This window comes from Salvelinus fontinalis, chromosome 3 (assembly GCF_029448725.1).
Source record: "Salvelinus fontinalis isolate EN_2023a chromosome 3, ASM2944872v1, whole genome shotgun sequence".
NCBI lineage: Eukaryota > Metazoa > Chordata > Actinopteri > Salmoniformes > Salmonidae > Salvelinus > Salvelinus fontinalis.
Window position 1 is genome coordinate 16173098 of NC_074667.1, and position 22908 is coordinate 16196005.

The 22908-nt window shown below is 46.4% G+C and overlaps 1 protein-coding gene across 2 annotated transcripts in view; it reads left to right on the forward strand.

Annotated features, from left to right (window-relative positions):
- mmp24 (matrix metallopeptidase 24) overlaps positions 1-22908 on the forward strand; it is a 98696-nt gene that overhangs the window by 35876 nt on the left and 39912 nt on the right. For both annotated transcript variants that reach the window (XM_055907661.1, XM_055907653.1), the window contains exons 2-3: positions 2575-2723; positions 5697-5813. In XM_055907661.1, the coding sequence (XP_055763636.1) occupies positions 2575-2723; positions 5697-5813 (266 nt within the window). The remainder of the gene's footprint in view (positions 1-2574; positions 2724-5696; positions 5814-22908) is intronic.

Sequence of the window (22908 nt, forward strand, 5' to 3'; positions counted from 1 at the left end):
TGTATGTACTGTTTCTTCTCCCCGCACTCGCCCTGAGGTGCGTGCCCTCAGCCCGGTACCTCCAGTTCCGGTACCACGCACCAGGCCTATAGTGCGCTTCGAGAGGTCAGTGTGCCCTGTCCCTGCTCCCCGCACTAGCCTTGAAGTGCGTGCCGTCATCCCGGTACCCCCAGTTCCGGCACCACGCACCAGGCCTACTGTGCGCCTCAGCAGGGCAGAGTCGGCCGTCTGCCCAACGCCTTCTGCACTGCCTGTCTGCCCAGCGCCGTCTGAGCCATCTGTCTGCCCAGCGCCGTCTGAGCCATCTGTCTGCCCAGCACCGTCTGAGCCATCTGTCTGCCCAGCGCCGTCTGAGCCATCTGTCTGTCCAGCGCCGTCTGAGCCATCTGTCTGTCCAGCGCCGTCTGAGCCATCTGTCTGTCCAGCGCCGTCTGAGCCATCTGTCTGCCCAGCGCCGTCTGAGCCATCTGTCTGCCCAGCGCCGTCTGAGCCATCTGTCTGCCCAGCGCCGTCTGAGCCATCTGTCTGCCCAGCGCCGTCTGAGCCATCTGTCTGCCCAGCGCCGTCTGAGCCATCTGTCTGCCACGAGCCATTAGAGCCGCCCGTCTGTCCCGAGCCATTAGAGCCGTCCGTCAGTCAGGAGCCGCTAGAGCCGTCCGTCAGTCAGGAGCCGCCAGAGCCGCCAGCCAGTCAGGAGCTGCCAGAGCCGCCAGCCAGTCAGGAGCTGCCAGAGCCGCCAGCCAGTCAGGAGCTGCCAGAGCCGCCAGCCAGTCAGGAGCTGTCAGAGCCGCCAGCCAGTCAGGAGCTGCCCTACAGTCAGGAGCTGCCCTACAGTCAGGAGCTGCCCTACAGTCATGAGCTGGCCTACAGTCATGAGCTGCCTTACAGTCATGAGCTGCCCTACAGTCATGAGCTGCCCTACAGTCATGAGCTGCCCTACAGTCATGAGCTGCCTTACAGTCATGAGCTGCCCTACAGTCATGAGCTGCCTTACAGTCATGAGCTGCCCTACAGTCATGAGCTGCCCTACAGTCATGAGCTGCCCTACAGTCATGAGCTGCCCTACAGTCATGAGCTGCCCTACAGTCATGAGCTGCCCTACAGTCATGGGCTGCCCTACAGTCCGGAGCTGCCACTCAGTCCGGAGCTGCCCCTCAGCCCGGACCTGCCAGAGCCCCTCAGCCCGGACCTGCCAGAGCCCCTCAGCCCGGACCTGCCAGAGCCCCTCAGCCCGGACCTGCCAGAGTCCCTCAGCCCGGACCTGCCAGAGTCCCTCAGCCCGGACCTGCCAGAGTCCCTCAGCCCGGACCTGCCAGAGTCCCTCAGCCCGGACCTGCCAGAGTCCCTCAGCCCGGACCTGCCAGAGTCCCTCAGCCAGGACCTGCCAGAGTCCCTCAGCCAGGACCTGCCGCCCCTTATCCCGGTGCTGCCCCTTATCCCGGTGCTGCCCCTTATTCCGGTGCTGGCCCTTATCCCGGTGCTGCCCCTTCATTTATGTGGTTTTAGTTGGAGGGTGGTCATTGGGAGGGGAATACAGAAGCGGGGAGTGACTATGGTGGTGTGGGGACAGCGTCCGGAGCCTGAGCCACCACCGTGGTCAGATGCCCACCCAGACCCTCCCCTGGACTTTGTGCTGGTGCGCCCGGCGTTCGCACCTTGAGGGGGGGGTTCTGTCACGTTCCTGACCTGTTTTCTGTTGTTTTGTATGTGTGTGATGGTCAAGGCGTGAGTTTTGGGTGGGCAGTCTATGTTTTCTGTTTCTATGTTGGTTTTGGGTTGCCTGGTATGGCTCTTGATTAGAGGCAGGTGTTTTGCGTTTTCCTCTAATTGAGAGTCATATTAAGGTAGGTTGTTCTCACTGTTTGTTTGTGGGTGATTGTCGCTGTGTCTGTGTTTGTTGCACCTTGGTCAACTCACTCAGCAAAAGAGAGCCGTTACAGTGTGTTACCAGACAATACCTTCAGTTTTATAATTTACAGTAAACAGATAGGATTGTGTATAAATCACTAATAAAGTGTCTTAAAAAAAGAAAAACACCCTCAAAATCTAGACAGCCAGCACCTTTCTTCTCACTTGACCGGAAATTTACCAAAGATTGATAGCTGTCAAGGGTGCAAGGGTCAAAAGGGGACCCCATTTAAATGAATGGAGCTGGATGCAAACAAAACAATTTGATATCAAACTAAATTCAGCGTATGTAAATGCAAATGCACTACAAATCATAGGGGTGCTAAGCCTAGTTAATGTTAAGCCTCTAAGGCTTGACTCCCTTGTGTTGTCTTCTATATATCAGCTACCTTGTAGTGTTATTATTGGTGCTGGATCCCCTACAGAAAGCACAGACAGCCTGTGAAACCGCCATCTGTTAAAATAGTCATGACCAAAATGAGCTCAATTGAGGAGGGCCTTTTAAAGGGGCACGCAGTTAAAGGGGACCCTACTTTCGCATCTGCTCTCCCCAACCGCCATGAAAGAGATTAAAGAGGGAGACCCGAGAGGGCTGTCAGTTTAAGTGCAGTGATTTTGTGGAAGGTTACGCAGTCACCTGTCTCTCTTGTTCTTTCTCCTTCACAGACATGGCTGAAGAACTATGGCTACCTGCTTCCCCATGACATCCGAACGTCAGACCTGCGGTCAGAGAAAGCCATGCAATCGGCAGTCGCTGCCATGCAGCGATTCTATGGCATCCCAGTGACTGGAATCCTGGATCAGACCACCATAGAGTGAGTGTCGTTGTCACTTTCTCATTGGCTTTAAAGGGGTAATTTACATAAAAATCAGATCCTCCTATACAAACGAGACGTGTATACTACTACTACACTTTTTGAAATACTTACTGACTTGCCATGCTGTCTGTATTTTGGACCTATTCGGTACAGGACCATGGCGATAAACCAATTTCACGGTTTGGATCAATAAAGTGGGGCGGCAGGTAGCCTAGTGGTTAGAGCGTTGGGCCAGAAACCGAAAGGTTGCTGGATTGAATCCCCGAGCTGACAAGGTAAAGATCTGTTGTTCTGAACAAGGCAGTTGTTCCCCGGTAGGCCGTCATTGTAAATAAGAATTTGTTCTTAACTGACTTGCCTAGTCAAAGGTTAATAAGGCAAGTCAGTGTTCTTAACTGACTTGCCTTATTAAAGGTTAATAATACAAGTGTGTAATGAGAACGAGATCTAATATAGATGCTGGCTTCATTTTATGACTCAAATATTAGGAAATTCGTACTAAACATGTAGGACCCTTGCATGGCTACCCAGACTCCTCGCTCTGACAAACGCTTACGTCAGCCCACGGACGTTAGTTTCTCCTCTGTAACGAGTCTGGATCTGAGTACCTCCCCGACTTTTCACCGAACGCAAACACATTCAGGGCCGTCTGATTGGTCCAGAAACCGATGGGTTGGGCCAGAGCCAGAACACACATGGGTAAAGTGGCGGTTTGAAAATCATGAAAACCAATCAGTCATTGGCATTGATACTCTGATTGGTTAGAGACAATTCAATTGCTGATGACCTTGTTTTGTACAACACCACAAACGACTTCAGTGATGAAAGTCTCAGACTAAAGTATTTTGCGAACGACAGAGCAGTACACATATTTAGCAGATGTTATTGCGGGTGTAGCGAAATGCTTCTGTTCCTAGATCCAACACTGCAATTTAGTGTGAGTCATCCAGTTAGTATGACCCCCTTATGTCTTATAATCATCTCATAATGATTCTGATTAAATACTAGCCAGTTTGAGTCAGTTGAAATATTGATGCATTGAGACACATTATTTTAAGATGTTACAAAGCTCATAAATGCTTATAACAACTTATAAAGCATTACATCTGTATGCTTTAAATAACATGTTCCCTACAGTGTATTCGGAGGGGCTCCCGAGTGGTGTAGTGGTCCAAGGCACAGCACCTCAGTGCTAGAGGCGTCACTACAGACCCTGGTTCGATTCCAGGCGGTATCATAACCGGCCGTAATTAGGAGTCCCATAGGGCGGCGCACAATTGGCCCAGCGTCGTCCGGGTTAGGGTTTGGCTGGGGTAGGCCGTAATTGTAGAGAATTTGTTCCGACTTGCCTAGTTAAATAAAAATAAAAATTGTTACGTTACAGCCTTATTCTAAAATTGATTACATTTTATTTTTTCCTCATTAATCTACGCAAAATACCTCATAATGACAAAGCAAAAACAGGTTGTTAAATTTTGGCGAATGTATTAAAAATAAAGAACTTAAATATCACATTTACAAGAGTATTCAGACCCTTTAAACAGTACTTTGTTGAAGCACCTTTGGCAGCGATTACAGCCTTGAGTCTTCTTGGGTATGACACTACAAGCCTGACATCCCTGTATTTGGGGAGTTCCTCCCATTCTTCTCTGTAAACCCTCTCAAGCTCTGTCAGGTTGGATGGGGAGCGTCTCTTCAGAGATGTTAGATTGGGTTCAAGTCCGGACTCTGGCTGGGCCACTCAACGACATTCAGAGACTTGTCCTAAATCCACTCCTGCGTTGTCTTGGCTGTGTGCTTAGGGTCGTTGTCCTGTTGGAAGATGAACCTTAACTCCAGTCTGAGGTCCTGAGTATTCTGGAGCAGGATTTTATCAAGGATCTCTCTGTACTTTGCACTGGTCATCGTTGCCTCAATCCTGACTAATCTACCAGTCCCTGACGCTGAAAAACATCCCCTCAGCATGATGCAGCCACCACTACGCTTCACCATAGGGATGGTGCCAGATTTCCTCCAGATGTGATGCTTAGCATTTAGGCCAAGGAGTTCAATCTTGGTTTCATCAGACCAGAGAATCTTGTTTCTCATGGTCTGAGAGTTCTTTAGGTGCCTTTTGGCAATTTCAAAGCAGGCTGTCATGAGCCTTTTACTGAGGAGTGGTTTCCGTCTGGCCACTCTACCATAAAGGCCTGATTGGTGGAGTGCTGCAGAGATGGTTGTCCTTCTGGAAGGTTCTCCCATCTCCACAGGCACCTAGAGCTCTGTCAGAGTGACCATCGGGTTCTTGGTGACCTCCCTGACCAAGATCCTTCACCTCGATGGCTCAGTTTGGCCTGGCGGCCAGCTCAAGGAAGAGTCTTGGGGGTTCCAAACTTCTACATTTAAGAATGATGGAGGCCACTGTGTTCATGGGGGAACTGCAATGGTGCAGACATTTTTTGTAACCCTTCCCCAGATCTGTGCCTCGACACAATCCTGTCTCGGAGCTCTACGGACAATTCCTTCGACCTCTTCGGTTGGTTTTTGCTCTGACATGCAGTGTCAACTGTGGGACCTTATATTGACAGGTGTGTGCCTTTCCGAATCATGTACAATCAATTGAATTTACCACAGGTGGACTCCAAGTTGCAGAAACATCTCAAGGATCATCAATGGAAACAGGATGCACCGGAGCTCAATTTCGAGTCTCATAGCAAAGGGTCTGAATACTTATGTAAATAAGGTATTTCTGTTTTTTATTTTTAATACATTTGCCAACATTTTTAAAAATCTGTTTTTGTTTTGTCATTATGGGGTATTGTGTGTAGGTTGCTGAGGGAAAACAAATATTTAATCAATTTTGAATAAGGCAGTAACTTAACAAAATGTGGTAAAGGTCAAGGGGTCTGAATACTTTCTGAAGGCACGTTATACTTTAGGTGTGGTTCCATCTGTAATTATGTATTTGGGGTTGTGTCCCATTCTCTAAAGATGGATGAGGAAACCTCGATGTGGCGTTCCTGACCACCCCCACATCAGCCGACGGAGGCGGAATAAACGCTACGCCCTGACGGGACAGAAATGGAGAGACAGAAAGATCTCTTACAGGTACAGTTCATTTTTCGATCTTTGCTTCGGGACATTTCAGTGTGAATGGCTTTGAAAAGGCTTGGGTTGATTGTGTTCAAACCTTTCCATGGTTCTTCTTTTGTCTGTGCAGTTACTGCTCTGTTGTTTTCTTGACAAGTCAAATTAACGGTTTAACTCCCCCTGAGAGGTGATTCACTCTAAGAACAGCTGTGTTTCCACGGAGGTATTCATAGATAAAAACCTACCAAAGACATACAGTATTGTCACACCCTGGCCTTAGTATTCTTTGTTTTCTTTATTATTTTAGTTAGGTCAGGGTGTGACATGGGTAATTTATGTGGGTTTTGTAGTGTCCAGGGTGGTTGTAAGGTTTAGGGGGTTTATTTAGAGTAGTTGGGTTTATGTTTAGTATAGTTGTCTAGCTGTGTCTATGTTGTGTGTAGTTGTCTAGGAAAGTCTATGGTTGCCTGAATGGGTTCCCAATTAGAGACAGCTGGTTTCTGTTGTCTCTGATTGGGAGCCATATTTAAGGTAGCCATAGGCTTTAGTTTGTTGTGGGGAATTGTCTATGTCTAAAAGTTAGTAGCTTGTGTGTGCACTTTCGTTTTTGTAGCTTCACGGTCGTTTGTTGTTTTGTTAATTTGTAAGTGTTTTGTTTCGTTTTGCCTTCTTCAATAATAAAAGAAGATGGCTTATTTTCCACATGCTGCGTTTTGGTCCGTCTCACTCCCACACGATCGTGACAGAATTCCCCACCAACATCGGATCAAGCAGCATGTGCAACAACAACAGGACCCACCTACACAGGACTATTGGAATTGGGAGGAAATTCTGGACCGTGAAGTACCAGGAGAATATAACCGCCCCAAAGCTGAGCTGGAGGCAGCGAAAGCAGAGAGGCGGAGATATGAGGAGGCAGCAAGGAGACGTGGCTGGAAGCCTGAAAAGCCAGTGAGTACTCCCCAAACATTTCTTGGGGGGGGGCTAAGAGGTAGTGGGCCAAGAGCAGGTAGGAGACCTGCGCCCACTTCCCAGGCTAACCGTGGAGAGCGGGAGTACGGGCAGACGCCGTGTTACGCAGTAGAGCGCACGGTGTCTCCTGTACGGGTGCATAGCCCAGTGCGGGTTATTCCACCTCCCCGCACTGGTAGGGCTAGATTGGGCATTGAGCCAAATGTCATGAAGCCGGCCCTACATATCTGGCCACTAGTACGTCTCCTTGGGCCGGCTTACATGGCACCAGCCTTACGCATGGTGTCCCCGGTTCGCCTACATAGCCCGGTGCGGGTTATTCCACCTCCCCGCACTGGTCGGGCGACGGGGAGCATTCAACCAGGTAAGGTTGGGCAGGCTCGGTGCTCAAGGGAGCCAGTACGCCTGCACGGTCCGGTATTTCCGGCGCCACCTCCCCGCCCCAGCCTAGTACCACCAGTGCCTACACCACGCACCAGGCTTCCAGTGCGTTTTCAGAGCCCTGTTCCTCCTCCACGCACTCTCCCTATAGTGCGTGTCTCCAGCCCAGGGCCTCCAGTTCCGGCACTAAGCCACCTGTGCGTCTCCTGAGTCCTGTACACACTGTTATTTCTCCCCGCACTCGTCCTGAGGTGCGTGCCCTCAGCCCGGTACCACCAGTTCTGGTACCATGCACCAGTCCTATAGTGCGCCTTGAGAACTCAGTGTGCCCTGTTGTTGTTCCCCGCACTAGCCTGAAGGTGCGTGTCCTTAGCCCGGTACCTCCAGTTCCGGCACCACGCACCAGGCCTACAGTGCGTCTCAGCCAGCCAGAGTCTGCCGTCTGCCCAACGGTGATTGAACTGCCCGTCTGCCATGAGCCTGCAAAGCCGCCCGTCTGCCATGAGCCTACAGAGCCTTCCGCCAGACAGGAGCCGCTAGAGCCTTCCGCCAGACAGGAGCCGCTAAAGCCTTCCGCCAGACAGGATCAGTCTGAGCCATCCGTCTCCTCAGCGCCATCTGAGCCATCCATCTCCCCAGCGCCGTCTGAGCCATCCGTCTCCCCAGCGCCGTCTGAGCCATCCGTCTCCCTAGCGCCGTCTGAGCCATCCGTCTCCCCAGCGCCGTCTGAGCCATCCGTCTGTCCCGAGCCAGTAGAGCCGCCCGTCTGTCCAGAGCCGTCAGAGCCGTTAGTCAGTCAGGAGCCGCTAGAGCCATTCGTCAGTCAGGATCTGCCAGAGCCGCCAACCAGACAGGATCTGCCAGAGCCGCCAACCAGACAGGATCTGCCAGAGCCGCCAACCAGACAGGATCTGCCAGAGCCGGCAACCAGACAGGATCTGCCAGAGCCGCCAACCAGACAGGATCTGCCAGAGCCGCCAACCAGACAGGATCTGCCAGAGCCGTCAGTGAGCCATGAGCGTCCAGAGCCGTCAGCCAGCCATGAGCGTCCAGAGCCGTCAGCCAGCCATGAGCGTCCAGAGCCGTCAGCCAGTCATGTCCCTCAGACCAGAGCGGCTATTTATCCAGAACTGCCCCTCAGTCCAGAGCTGTCTCTCTGTCCGGAGCTGCCTTTCAGTCCGGAGTTGCCCCTCTATCCTGAGCTACCTCTCTATCCTGAGCTACCTCTCTATCCTGAGCTATCCCTCTGTCCTGAGCTATTCCTCTATCCCGGTGCTGCCCCTTGTGTCGATGTTACCCAAAAGATTAAGTGGGGGTAATATGAGGGTGGTCATTTGTAGGGGGAGATATAAGCTGGGATTGACTATGGTGGGGTGGGGACCTCGCCCGGAGCCTGAGCCACCACCATGGTCAGATGCCCACCCAGACCCTCCCCTAGACTTTGTGCTGGTGCGCCCGGAGTTCGCACCTTAAGGGGGGGGTTATGTCACGCCCTGGCCTTAGTATTCTTTGTTTTCTTTATTATTTTAGTTAGGTCAGGGTGTGACATGGGTAATTTATGTGGGTTTTGTAGTGTCCAGGGTGGTTGTAAGGTTTAGGGGGTTTATTTAGAGTAGTTGGGTTTATGTTTAGTATAGTTGTCTAGCTGTGTCTATGTTGTGTGTAGTTGTCTAGGAAAGTCTATGGTTGCCTGAATGGGTTCCCAATTAGAGACAGCTGGTTTCTGTTGTCTCTGATTGGGAGCCATATTTAAGGTAGCCATAGGCTTTAGTTTGTTGTGGGGAATTGTCTATGTCTAGACGTTAGTAGCTTGTGTGTGCACTTTCGTTTTTGTAGCTTCACGGTCGTTTGTTGTTTTGTTAATTTGTAAGTGTTTTGTTTCGTTTTGCCTTCTTCAATAATAAAAGAAGATGGCTTATTTTCCACATGCTGCGTTTTGGTCCGTCTCACTCCCACACGATCGTGACAAGTATTACTTTAAAGAGATACTACACATGTGGAGTATCTGTAAATTGCAGCTCTGACCTCAACAATGTGCTACTAATTAGGAATTATTTTTATGAGGGGGGGTTCTGTTATAGTGAACGAAAATATAAACGCAACAATTTCAACAATTTCAACGCTCCTTCAAAACTTGAGACATCTGTTGCATTTTGTTGTGTGACAAAACTGAACATTTCAGAGTGGCCTTTTATTGTCCCCAGCACAAGATGCACCTGTGTAATGATAATGCTGTTTAATCAGCTTCTTGATATGCCACACCTGTCAGGTGGATGGATTATCTTGATAAAGGAGAAATGCTCACTAACAGGGATGTTAACAAATTTGTGCACAACATTTTAGAGAAATAAGCTTTTTGTGCGTATGGAACATTTCGGGGATCTTTTATTTCAGCTCATGAAACAAGGAACCAACACTTTTCATGTTGCGTTTGTATTTTTGTTCAGTATATATATATATATATATATATATATATATATATATATATACTATCATAACTGCTAACAGCTACACAAAGCCTACATCGTTGTCACCTCATAGTCAACATACACTAAATGACCAAAAGTATGTGGACACCTGCTCGTCGAACATCTCATTTCAAAATCATGGGCGTTAATGTGGAGTTGGTGCACCATTTGCTGCTATAACAGCCTCCACTCTTCTGGGAAGGCTTTACACTAGATGTTGGAACATTGTTGTGGGGACTTTCTTCCATTCAGCCACAAGAGCATTAGTGAGGTCGTTGACTGATGTTGGGAGATTAGGCCTGGCTCGCAGTCGGCATTCCAATTCATCCCAAAGGTGTTCGACGGGGTAAAGGCCAGGGCTCTCTGCAGGTCAGTCAAGTTGTTCCACACCGATCTCAACAAACCATTTTTTTATGAACCTCGCTTTGTGCACAGGGGCATTGTCATACTGAAGCAGGAATGGACCTTGCCCAAACTGTTGCCATAAAGTTGGAAGTGTAGAATCGTCTAGAATGTCATTGTATGCTGTAGCGTTAAGATTTCCATTTACTAGAACTAAGGGGAATAGCCCGAACCATGAAAAACAGCCACAGACCATTATTCCTCTTCCACCACACTTTACACTTGGCACGATGCATTGGGGCAGGTAGCATTCTCCTGGCATCTGCCAAACCCAGATTTGTCCGTCGGACTTCCAGATGGTGAAGCGTGATTCATCACTCCAGAGAACGCTTTTCCGCCGCTCCAGGGTCCAATGGCGGCGAGTTTTACACCACTCCAGCTGATGCTTGTCATTGCGCATGGTGACCTTAAGCTTGTGTGCTGCTGCTCAGCCATGGAAAACCATTTCATGAAGCTCTCGACTAACAGTTGTTGTGCTGATGTTGCTGATGTTAATGAGTGTTGCAACCGAGGACTGACAATTTTTACACACTACGCGCTTCAGCACCTGTTCTGTGAGCTTGTTTGGCCTACCACTTTGCGGCTGATCCGATGTTGCTCCTAGACGTTTCCACTTCACAATAATGGCACTTACAGTTAACCGGGGAAGCTCTAGCAGGCCAGGAATATGACAAACTGACATCCTATGAGGCATCCCATGATGGTGCCACGTTGAAAGTCACTGAGCTCTTCAGTACTTCCAATGTTTCTCTATGGAGATTGCATGGTTGTATGCTCGATTTTTATACACTTGTCAGAAACGGGTGTGGCTAAAATGCCCGACTATATCAAGGCTCATGAGAAGACTCAGGTGCAGACAGTTTCAAAGTAAGAAAAGTTTATTACAGAAACAGGGGACAGGCAAACGACAGGTCAAGGGCAGGCAGAGGTCAGTAGTCCAGAGCAGAGTCCGAAAGGTACAGAACGGCAGGAAGGCTCAGGGTCAGGGCAGGCAGGATGGTCAAAACCGGGAAAGCTAGAAAACCGGAACTAGAGAAAAACAGGTGCACGGGGAAACCGCTGGTAGACTTGACGAAACAAAACGAACTGGCAACAGACAAACAGAGAACACAGGTATAAGTACACTGGGGATAATGGGGAAGATAGGCAACACCTGGAGGGGGGAGGAGACAAGCACAAAGACAGGTGTAACAGATCAGAGTGTGACAATCCACTAATTTGAGGTGGTGTTTACATACTTTTGTATATATATGTACATTTTTTTTACATATATACACTGCTCAAAAAAATAAAGGGAACACTTAAACAACACAATGTAACTCCAAGTCAATCACACTTTTTTATTTTTATTTATTTTTATTTCACCTTTATTTAACCAGGTAGGCAAATTGAGAACACGTTCTCATTTACAATTGCGACCTGGCCAAGATAAAGCAAAGCAGTTCGACACATACAACAACACATAGTTACACATGGAGTAAAACAAACATACAGTCAATAATACAGTGAAAAATAAATCTATATACAATATGAGCAAGTGAGGTGAGATAAGGGAGGTGAAGGCAAACAAAATATATATATAAATAAATAAAAATATAAAAGGCCATGGTGGCGAAGTAAATACAATATAGCAAGTAAAAAAAAGTAAAAAAAGTAGAGATAGTAGAGATAGAAAAAAGTAGAGATAGAAATAATGGGGTGCAAAGGAGCAAAATAAATAAATAAATAAATACAGTAGGTAAAGAGGTAGATTGTTTGGGCTAAATTATAGATGGGCTATGTACAGGTGCAGTAATCTATGAGCTGCTCTGACAGCTGGTGCTTAAAGCTAGTGAGGGAGATAAGTGTTTCCAGTTTCAGAGATTTTTGTAGTTCGTTCCAGTCATTGGCAGCAGAGAACTGGAAGGAGAGGCGGCCAAAGGAAGAATTGGTTTTGGGGGTGACCAGAGAGATATACCTGCTGGAGCGCGTGCTACAGGTAGGTGCTGCTATGGTGACCAGCGAGCTGAGATAAGGGGGGACTTTACCTAGCAGGGTCTTGTAGATGACCTGGAGCCAGTGGGTTTGACGACGAGTATGAAGCGAGGGCCAGCCAACGAGAGTGTACAGGTCGCAGTGGTGGGTAGTATATGGGGCTTTGGTGACAAAACGGATGGCACTGTGATAGACTGCATCCAATTTATTGAGTAGGGTTTTGGGTGCTATTTTGTAAATGACATCACCGAAGTCGAGGATTGGTAGGATGGTCAGTTTTACAAGGGTATGTTTGGCAGCATGAGTGAAGGATGCTTTGTTGCGGAATAGGAAGCCAATTCTAGATTTAACTTTGGATTGGAGATGTTTGATGTGAGTCTGGAAGGAGAGTTTACAGTCTAACCAGACACCTAGGTATTTGTAGTTGTCCACATATTCTAAGTCAGAGCCGTCCAGAGTAGTGATGTTGGACAGGCGGGCAGGTGCAGGCAGCGATCGGTTGAAGAGCATGCATTTAGTTTTACTTGTATTTAAGAGCAAATGGAGGCCACGGAAGGAGAGTTGTATGGCATTGAAGCTCGCCTGGAGGGTTGTTAACACAGTGTCAAAAGAAGGGCCAGAAGTATACAGAATAGTGTCGACTGCGTAGAGATGGATCAGAGAATCACCAGCAGCAAGAGCGACATCATTGATGTATACAGAGAAGAGAGTCGGTCCAAGAATTGAACCCTGTGGCACCCCCATAGAGACTGCCAGAGGCCCGGACAACAGACCCTCCGATTTGACACACTGAACTCGATCAGAGAAGTAGTTGGTGAACCAGTCGAGGCAATCATTAGAGGAACCAAGGCTGTCGAGTCTGCCGATGAGGATGTGGTGATTGACAGAGTCAAAAGCCTTGGCCAGGTCAATGAATACGGCTGCACAGTATTGTTTCCTATCGATGGCGGTTAAGATATCGTTTATGACCTTGAGCGTGGCTGAGGTGCACCTGCTGGAGGTCATTTTGCAGGACGCTGGCAGTGCACCTCCTTGCACAAAGGCGGAGGTAGCGGTCCTGCTGCTGGTTTGTTGCCCTCCTACAGCCTCCTCCACGTCTCCTGATGTACTGGCCTGTCTCCTGGTAACGCCTGCATGCTCTGGACACTACGCTGACAGACACAGCAAACCTTTTAGCCACAGCTCGCATTGATGTGCCATCCTGGATGAACTGCACTACCTGAGCCACTTGTGTGGGTTGTAGACTCCGTCTCATGCTACCACTAGAGTGAGAGCACCGCCAGCATTCAAAAGTGACCAAAACATCCGCCAGGAAGCATAGGAACTGAGAAGTGGTCTGTGGTCACCACCTGCAGAATCACTCCTTTTTTGGGGGTGTCTTGCTAATTGCCTATAATTTCCACCTTTTGTCTATTCCATTTGCACAACAGCATGTGAAATTTATTGTCAATCAGTGTTGCTTCCTAAGTGGACAGTTTGATTTCACAGAAGTGTGATTGACTTGGAGTTACATTGTGTTGTTTAAGTGTTCCCTTTATTTTTTTGAGCAGTGTATATGTATATATACAGTGGGGAGAACAAGTATTTGATACACTGCCGGTTTTGCAGGTTTTTCTACTTACAAAGCATGTAGAGGTCTGTAATTTTTATCATCTGTACACTTCAACTGTGAGAGACGGAATCTAAAACAAAAATCCAGAAAATCACATTGTATGATTTTTAAGTAATTAATTAGCATTTTATTGCATGACATAAGTATTTGATACATCAGAAAAGCAGAACTTAATATTTGGTATAGAAACCTTTGTTTGCAATTACAGAGATCATATGTTTCCTGTAGTTCTTGACCAGGTTTGTACACACTGCAGCAGGGATTTTGGCCCACTCCTCCATACAGACCTTCTCCAGATACTTCAGGTTTCGGGGCTGTCGCTGGACAATACGGACTTTCAGCTCCCTCCAAAGATTTTCTATTGGGTTCAGGTCTGGAGACTGGCTAGGCCACTCCAGGACCTTGAGATGCTTCTTACGGAGCCACTCCTTACGGAGCCACTCCTTAGTTGCCCTGGCTGTGTGTTTCGGGTCGTTGTCATGCTGGAAGACCCAGCCACGACCCATCTTCAATGCTCTTACTGAGGGAAGGAGGTTGTTGGCCAATATCTTGCGATACATGGCCCCATCCATCCTCCCCTCAATCCGGTGCAGTCATCCTGACCCCTTTGCAGAAAAGCATCCCCAAAGAATGATGTTTCCACCTCCATGCTTCACGGTTGGGATGGTGTTCTTGGGGTTGTACTCATCCTTCTTCTTCCTCCAAACACGGCGAGTGGAGTTTAGACCAAAAAGCTCTATTTTTGTCTCAACAGACCACATGACCTTCTTCCATTCCTCCTCTGGATCATCCAGATGGTCATTGGCAAACTTCAGACGGGCCTGGACATGCGCTGGCTTGAGCAGGGGGACCTTGCGTGCGCTGCAGGATTTTAATCCATGACGGCGTAGTGTGTTACTAATGGTTTTCTTTGAGACTGTGGTCCCAGCTCTCTTCAGGTCATTGACCAGGGCCTGCCGTGTAGTTCTGGGCTGATCCCTCACCTTCCTCATGATCATTGATGCCCCACGAGGAGAGATCTTGCATGGAGCCCCAGACCGAGGATGATTGACCATCATCTTGAACTTCTTCCATTTTCTAATAATTGCGCTAACAGTTGTTGCCTTCTCACCAAACTGCTTGCCTATTGTCCTGTAGCCCATCCCAGCCTTGTGCAGGTCTACAATTGTACCCCTGATGTCCTTACACAGCTCTCTGGTCTTGGCCATTGTGGAGAGGTTGGAGTCTGTTTGATTGAGTGTGTGGACAGGTGTCTTTTATACAGGTAACAAGTTCAAACAGGTGCAGTTAATACAGGTAATGATTGGAGAACAGGAGGGCTTCTTAAAGAAAAACTAACAGGTCTGTGAGAGCCGGAATTCTTACTGGTTGGTAGGTGATCAAATACTTATGTGTCACGACTCCTACCGAAGGTGGCTCTCCTTCCTGTTCGGGTGGCGCTCGGCGGTCGTCGTCACCGGCCTACTAGCTGTCACTGACTTTTTCCTCCCACTCCTTTTTTGTTTATTGGTTACACCTGTTTTTAGTTAGGGTGATTAGTAGAGCTTTATTACCCAGCAGGCCCGCCTGTTGGGTGTGCGGGATTGTTTTGTGTACTGTTTGTACATGCGTGTATGTCACGGTTCGTGCTAGTTGTATTTTCGGAACCTTTTGTTCCCCTTGTGTGTTGGGGCATTTGATTGGAGTGGCGTCGTGTTTCACCTTTGTGGTGATTAAAAGTTACGCTACTCTGAAGTCTCTGTCTCCTGCGTCTGACTCTTTCCTCCACTACACCCCGATTGACAATAAATTTCACATGCTGTTGTGCAAATGGAATAGACAAAAGGTGGAAATTATAGGCAATTAGCAAGACACCCCCAATAAAGGAGTGGTTCTGCAGGTGGTGACCACAGACCACTTCTCAGTTCCTATGCTTCCTGGCTGATGTTTTGGTCACTTTTGAATGCTGGCAGGGCTTTCACTCTAGTGGTAGCATGAGACGGAGTCTACAACCCACACAAGTGGCTCAGGTAGTGCAGCTCATCCAGGATGGCACATCAATGCGAGCTGTGGCAAGAAGGTTTGCTGTGTCTGTCAGCGTAGTGTCCAGAGCATGGAGGCGCTACCAGGAGACAGGCCAGTACATCAGGAGACGTGGAGGAGGCCGTAGGAGGGCAACAACCCAGCAGCAGGACCGCTACCTCCGCCTTTGTGCAAGGAGGAGCACTGCCAGAGCCCTGCAAAATGACCTCCAGCAGGCCACAAATGTGCATGTGTCTGCTCAAACGGTCAGAAACAGACTCCATGAGGGTGGTAATGAGGGCCCGACGTCCACAGGTGGGGGTTGTGCTTACAGCCCAATACCGTGCAGGACGTTTGGCATTTGCCAGAGAACACCAAGATTGGCAAATTCGCCACTGGCGCCCTGTGCTCTTCACAGATGAAAGCAGGTTCACACTGAGCACATGAGCACATGTGACAGACGTGACAGAGTCTGGAGACGCCGCGGAGAACGTTCTGCTGCCTGCAACATCCTCCAGCATGACCGGTTTGGCGGTGGGTCAGTCATGGTGTGGGGTGGCATTTCTTTGTGGGGCCGCACAGCCCTCCATGTGCTCACCAGAGGTAGCCTGACTGCCATTAGGTACCGAGATGAGATCCTCAGACCCCTTGTGAGACCATATGCTGACACATGCACATTTGTGGCCTGCTGGAGGTCATTTTGCAGGGCTCTGGCAGTGCTCCTCCTTGCACAAAGGCGGAGGTAGCGGTCCTGCTGCTGGGTTGTTGCCCTCCTACGGCCTCCTCCACGTCTCCTGATGTACTGGCTTGTCTCCTGGTAGCGCCTCCATGCTCTGGACACTACGCTGACAGACACAGCAAACCTTCTTGCCACAGCTCGCATTGATGTGCCATCCTGGATGAGCTGCACTACCTGAGCCACTTGTAGACTGGGGGTTGTAGACTCCGTCTCATGCTACCAATAGAGTGAAAGCACCGCCAGCATTCAGAAGTGACCAAAACATCAGCCAGGAAGCATAGGAACTGAGAAGTGGTCTGTGGTCACCACCTGCAGAACCACTCCTTTATTTGGGGTGTCTTGCTAATTGCCTATAATTTACACCTTTTGTCTATTCCATTTGCACAACAGCATGTGAAATTTATTGTCAATCAGTGTTGCTTCCTGAGTGAACAGTTTGATTTCACAGAAGTGTGATTGACTTGGAGTTACATTGTGTTGTTTAAGTGTTCCCTTTATTTTTTTGAGCAGTGGGGCAAAAAAGTATTTAGTCAGCCACCAATTGTGCAAGTTCTCCCACTTAAAAAGATGAGAGAGGCCTGTAATTTTCATCATAGGTACACTTCAACTATGACAGACAAAATGAGAAAAAAAATCCAGAAAATCACATTGTAGGATTTTTAATGAATGCAAATTATGGTGGAAAATAAGTATTTGGTCAATAACAAAAGTTTATCTCAATACTCTGTTATATACCCTTTGTTGACAATGACAGAGGTCAAACGTTTTCTGTAAGTCTTCACAAGGTTTTCACACACTGTTGCTGGTATTTTGGCCCATTCCTCCATGCAGATCTCCTCTAGAGCAGTGATGTTTTGGGGCTGTTGCTGGGCAACACGGACTTTCAACTCCCTCCAAAGATTTTCTATGGGGTTGAGATCTGGAGACTAGCTAGGCCACTCCAGGACCTTGAAATGCTTCTTACGAAGCCACTCCTTCGTTGCCCGGGCGGTGTGTTTGGGATCATTGTCATGCTGAAAGACCCAGCCACGTTTCATCTTCAATGCCCTTGCTGATGGAAGGAGGTTTTCACTCAAAATCTAACGATACATGGCCCCATTCATTCTTTCCTTTACATGGATCAGTCGTCCTGGTCCCTTTGCAGAAAAACAGCCCCAAAGCATGATGTCTCCACCCCCATGCTTCACAGTAGGTATGGTGTTCTTTGAATGCAACTCAGCATTCTTTGTCCTCCAAACACGACGAGTTGAGTTTTTACCAAAAAGTTCTATTTTGGTTTCATCTGACCATATGACATTCTCCCAATCTTCTTCTGGATCATCCAAATGCTCTCTAGCAAACTTCAGACGGGCCTGGACATGTACTGGCTTAAGCAGGGAGACACGTCTGGCACTGCAGGATTTGAGTCCCTGGCGGCGTAGTGTGTTACTGATGGTAGGCTTTGTTACTTTGGTCCCAGCTCTCTGCAGGTCATTCACTAGGTCCCCCCGTGTGGTTCTGGGATTTTTGCTCACCGTTCTTGTGATCATTTTGACCCCACGGGGTGAGATCTTGCGTGGAGCCCCAGATCGAGGGAGATTATCAGTGGTCTTGTATGTCTTCCATTTCCTAATAATTGCTCCCAGTTTATTTCTTCAAACCAAGCTGCTTACCTATTGCAGATTCAGTCTTCCCAGCCTGGTGCAGGTCTACAATTTTGTTTCTGGTGTCCTTTGACAGCTCTTTGGTCTTGGCCATAGTGGAGTTTGGAGTGTGATTGTTTGAGGTTGTTGACAGGTGTCTTTTATACTGATAACAAGTTCAAACAGGTGCCATTAATACAGGTAACGAGTGGAGGACAGAGGAGCCTTTTAATGTGTGAAAGTTAAATATTTAAAAAAAATATCTTTTGAATTTCGCGCCCTGCACTTTGAGCTGGCTGTTGTCATAAATGTACCAACGTCGGGCTTGCACGCCAAACAGGTTAAAATGTTTTACAGCGAAAACAGCACGTATATTTATGTTAGCTCACCACCAAATACAAAAAAAAGGACAGACATTTTTCACAGCACAGGTAGCATGCACAAAGCCAACCTAACTAACCAAGAACCAGCCAAACTAACCAACAAACAACTTCATCAGATGACAGTCTTATAACATGTTATACAATAAATCTATGTTTTGTTCGAAAAATGTGCATATTTCAGGTATAAATCATAGTTTACATTGCAGCTACAATCAGAAATTGCACCGAAAGCAGACAGAATAATTACAGACACCAACGTCAAATACCTAATTACTCATCTTAAAACATTTCTGAAAAATACATAGTGTACAGCAAATGAAAGACAGGCATCTTGTGATTCCAGCCAATATTTCAGATTTATTAAGTGTTTTACAGCGAAAACACAATATAGCGTTATATTAGCTTACCACAATAGCCAGAAACACATGCCATTTCCCAGTAGCAAAAGGTTAGCGATCGTAACAAACCAGTAAAAGATATATAATTTTTGACTAACCTTGATATTCTTCATCAGATGACAGTCCTATAACATCAGGTTATACATACACTTATGTTTTGTTCGAAAATGTGCATATTTAGAGCTGAAATCAGTGGTTATACATGTTGCTATCTTAGCTACTTTTTCCACAATGTCTAAACAGCAACGATATTTTTCTGACACTTTTTCTGACACACATATTCTGACCAAATAGCTATTCATAAACATAACTAAAAAATACATGTTGTATAGGAAATGATAGATCCATTAGTTCTTAATGAAATCGCAGTGTTAGAATTCTAAAAAATAACTTCATTACGACATCCAGCTTCGGTATATCTAGAGTACCCCAAAGTTGGGCACCGGCGACTAGTTCACATGCACGACAGATATATGAAATAGCATCATAAAATGTTTCTTACTTTTGGTGATCTTCCATCAGAATGTTGGACAAGGGGTCCTTTGTCAAGAACAATCGTTGTTTGGATTTAGAACGTCCATTTTCCCTCTCGATTTATCAAGCACACTAGCCAAGTGGCTCGAAGCTCTCCATGTCAACGAACGGAAGAGAACGGAACACGGCAAAACTCCCGAAGAATTTTCAATAATCTGATGAAACTATATTGAAAAAACATATTTTACGATGATATGGTCACATGTATCAAATAAAATCAAAGCCGGAGATATTAGTCGCCTATAACGGCAGCTAAACAGAAGGCAAATCCAAGTACCCCTTCGCGCTCTCCAGAAAACAGGAAATGGGCGGACACGTCATACAAAGAGCTTGTATTCCACTTCAGACCAAGATAAACACTAAATTTCTTCTCTCACCGCCTCTTGACATCCAGGGGAAGGTGTATGAAGTGCGTGTATACTAATACGTATCATGCCCATGTATAGGCAGGAAGTAGAACAGAGTCTCGATTTCAGACTTTCCACTTCCTGGTCAGGAAGTTTGTGCCAAATGAGTTCTGTTTGACTCACAGATATAATGCAAACGGTTTTAGAAACTAGAGAGTGTTTTCTATCCAATAGTAATAATAATATGCATATTGTACGAGCAAGAATTGAGTACGAGGCCGTTTGAAATGGGCACCTTTTATCAGAGCTACTCAATACTGCCCCTGCAGCCATAAAAAGTTAAAGAAGAAGTTACAGGTCTGTGAGAGACAGAAATCTTGCTTGTTTGTAGGTGACCAAATACTTATTTTCCACCATAATTTGCAAATAAATTCATAAAAAATCCTACAATGTGGTTTTCTGGATTTTTTTTCTCATTTTGTCTGTCATAGTTGAAGTGTACCTATGATGAAAATTACAGGCCTTTCTCATATTTTTAAGTGGGAGAACTTGCACAATTGGTGGCTGACTAAATACTTTTTTGCCCCACTGTATATATATACTCTACATATGGTAAGGGTCATGGTCAGTTTTTGGACCAAAGGTAGCTTTCATGCCTGTGATCCATTTGTTGTCCCTGGGTGATGGGCTCTAAGACTGAGATCTGGGTTTGCTTGCCTCCTGTCTTGACAAGTTTATGGTTTGTTTATGGAATACATGTATTTTTTAATATAAGCATATGCTACCTTATTTTTCATTCTAGTCAGGACCTGCTCCTGTGTTTCTGATTAAATCTGTCAAGAATATTAAACATATCTGCTCCATAAGGAAGATGCTGCCGCTGAGACACCCAGACATCCCATTTAGCGGACCCAGCATTACTGTACAGTTCTACTCATCTATTTATTCATCTATCTTCTGTTGTTTTTCCATATCAACATTCCGACCGACACCTTTTTTTTGCTATATTTTCAGTGCAACTTATGCAATCCAGCAACACTTGCTGAAATTCTTCCTCAAGGCAGGGATATAAACAAATATTGTCTCGTGAAGTAGAACAGGAGAGAGGGGAAAGACATTTTTACTGCACCTTTAAATGTGTTTTCTTGACTGGCTGCGCTCTATATTTAGTCTATCTGGGCAAGTGAATCTGATTGGATCTTTGAGGACTGTCACCCAGCATCAGAGTGAGGGATAGTAAGAAGGCCAGGCTCACTGCCATTCTTCCAGCGTCTCCACTGTTATTAGTCTTTTTTTTTTCTGAGGACAACAATATACTTTGTTTTTCTGCTTTTTCTTTTGTTGTTACATGTACATTCTACACACATTTTATATCCTGTACATGGCACTTAAAATTAATGAATTCATGCATTTGTAATGTTAAAATATGTCATAAGAGGGCCTCCCGGGTGGCACAGTGGTCTAGGGCACTGCATCGCAGTGCTAGCTGCGCCACCAGAGTCTCTGGGTTCGCGCCCAGGCTCTGTCGCAGCCGGCTGCGACCGGGAGGCCCGTGGGGCGACGCACAATTGGGCTAGCGTCGTCCGGGTTAGGGAGGGTTTGGCCGGTAGGGATATCCTTGTCTCATCGCGCTCCAGCGACTCCTGTGGCGGGCCGGGCGCAGTGCGCGCTAACCAAGGGGGCCAGGTGCACGGTGTTTCCTCCGACACATTGGTGCGGCTGGCTCCCGGGTTGGAGGCGCGCTGTGTTAAAGAAGCAGTGCGGCTTGGTTGGGTTGTGCTTCGGAGGACGCATGGCTTTCGACCTTCGTCTCTCCCGAGCCCGTACGGGAGTTGTAGCGATGAGGCAAGATAGTAATTACTAGCGATTGGATACCACGAAAATTGGGGAGAAAAGGGGATAAAAAAAATTGTTTAAATAAAAATATGTCATAAGAAACCTTAGGAGACCAAATGTAAATTGTAATGAGTCAGACAATCTATTGATTGATCGAGATGCACATATACTGTAAATACTAAAATAAGACAATACTGTATTTTCTGACTGTACGACAAAATTTGATTCAAAATTCATGTTATTTTGTTATGTTGTTTTAAAGCTTTAAAAATACAAAGATGAAACATGGAAAAAATGGTTTCATGTCATTGTAACAACAGGTGTAATATACATGGATAATTTACATAGCGGTCAATCTGACCGTCACCAGGGACAAGAATATAATTAATAAAAATGCTACAAATTAGCTGATATATGAAGCAATCATAGCAATACAACTCAGTAGAACAAAATTAACATCCTTTTTTATTTATATATATTTTTTTTAATCATATGTTGGGCTCATAAACATTTGAACTGGATGGCTAATAGCCGGTAGCCTAGTGGTTAGAGTGTTGCGCCAGTAACCAAAAAGTTGCTGGATCAAATCCCAGAGTTTACAAGGTAAAAATCTGTCGTTCTGCTCCTGAACAAGGCAGTTAGCCCACTGTCCCCCGCTAGGCCGTCATTGTAAATAAGAATGTAACTTGGTTAACTTCTCTGGGATATGTGGGACGGTAGCGTCTCACTTGGCCAAAAGCCAGAAAAAATGTAGCGTGCCAAATTCAAATATATTACTATAAAAATCAATCTTTCATGAAATCACACATGAAAGACACCAAATTAAAGCTACACATGTTGTGAATCCAGCCAACATGTCTGATTTCAAAAAGGATTTACGGCGAAAGCACACCAAACGATTATGTTAGCTCAGTACATAGCCACAGAAAAACACAGCCATTTCCCCAGCAAAAGATAGTAGTCACAAAAAGCAGAAAAAGATAAAATGAATCACTAACCTTTGATGATCTTCATCAGATGACACTCATAGGACACCATGCTACACAATACATTTATGTTTTGTTCGATAATGTGCATATTTATATCCACAAATCTCGGTTTACATTGGCGCCATGTTCAGAAATGCCTCTAAAATATCCGGAGAAATTGCAGAGAGCCACGTCAAATAACAGAAATACTCATCATAAACTTTGATGAAAGATACATGTTTTACATAGAATTAAAGATACACTTGTTCTTAATGTAACCGCTGTGTCAGATTTCAAAAAAACTTTACGTAAAAAGCACAACATGCAATAATCTGAGACGGCGCTCAAAAATAACAAAATTTTTCCGCCATGTTGGAGTCAACAGAAATACGAAATTACATCATAAATATTCCCTTACCTTTGATCATCTTCATCAGAATGCACTCCCAGGAATCCTAGTTCCACAATAAATCGCT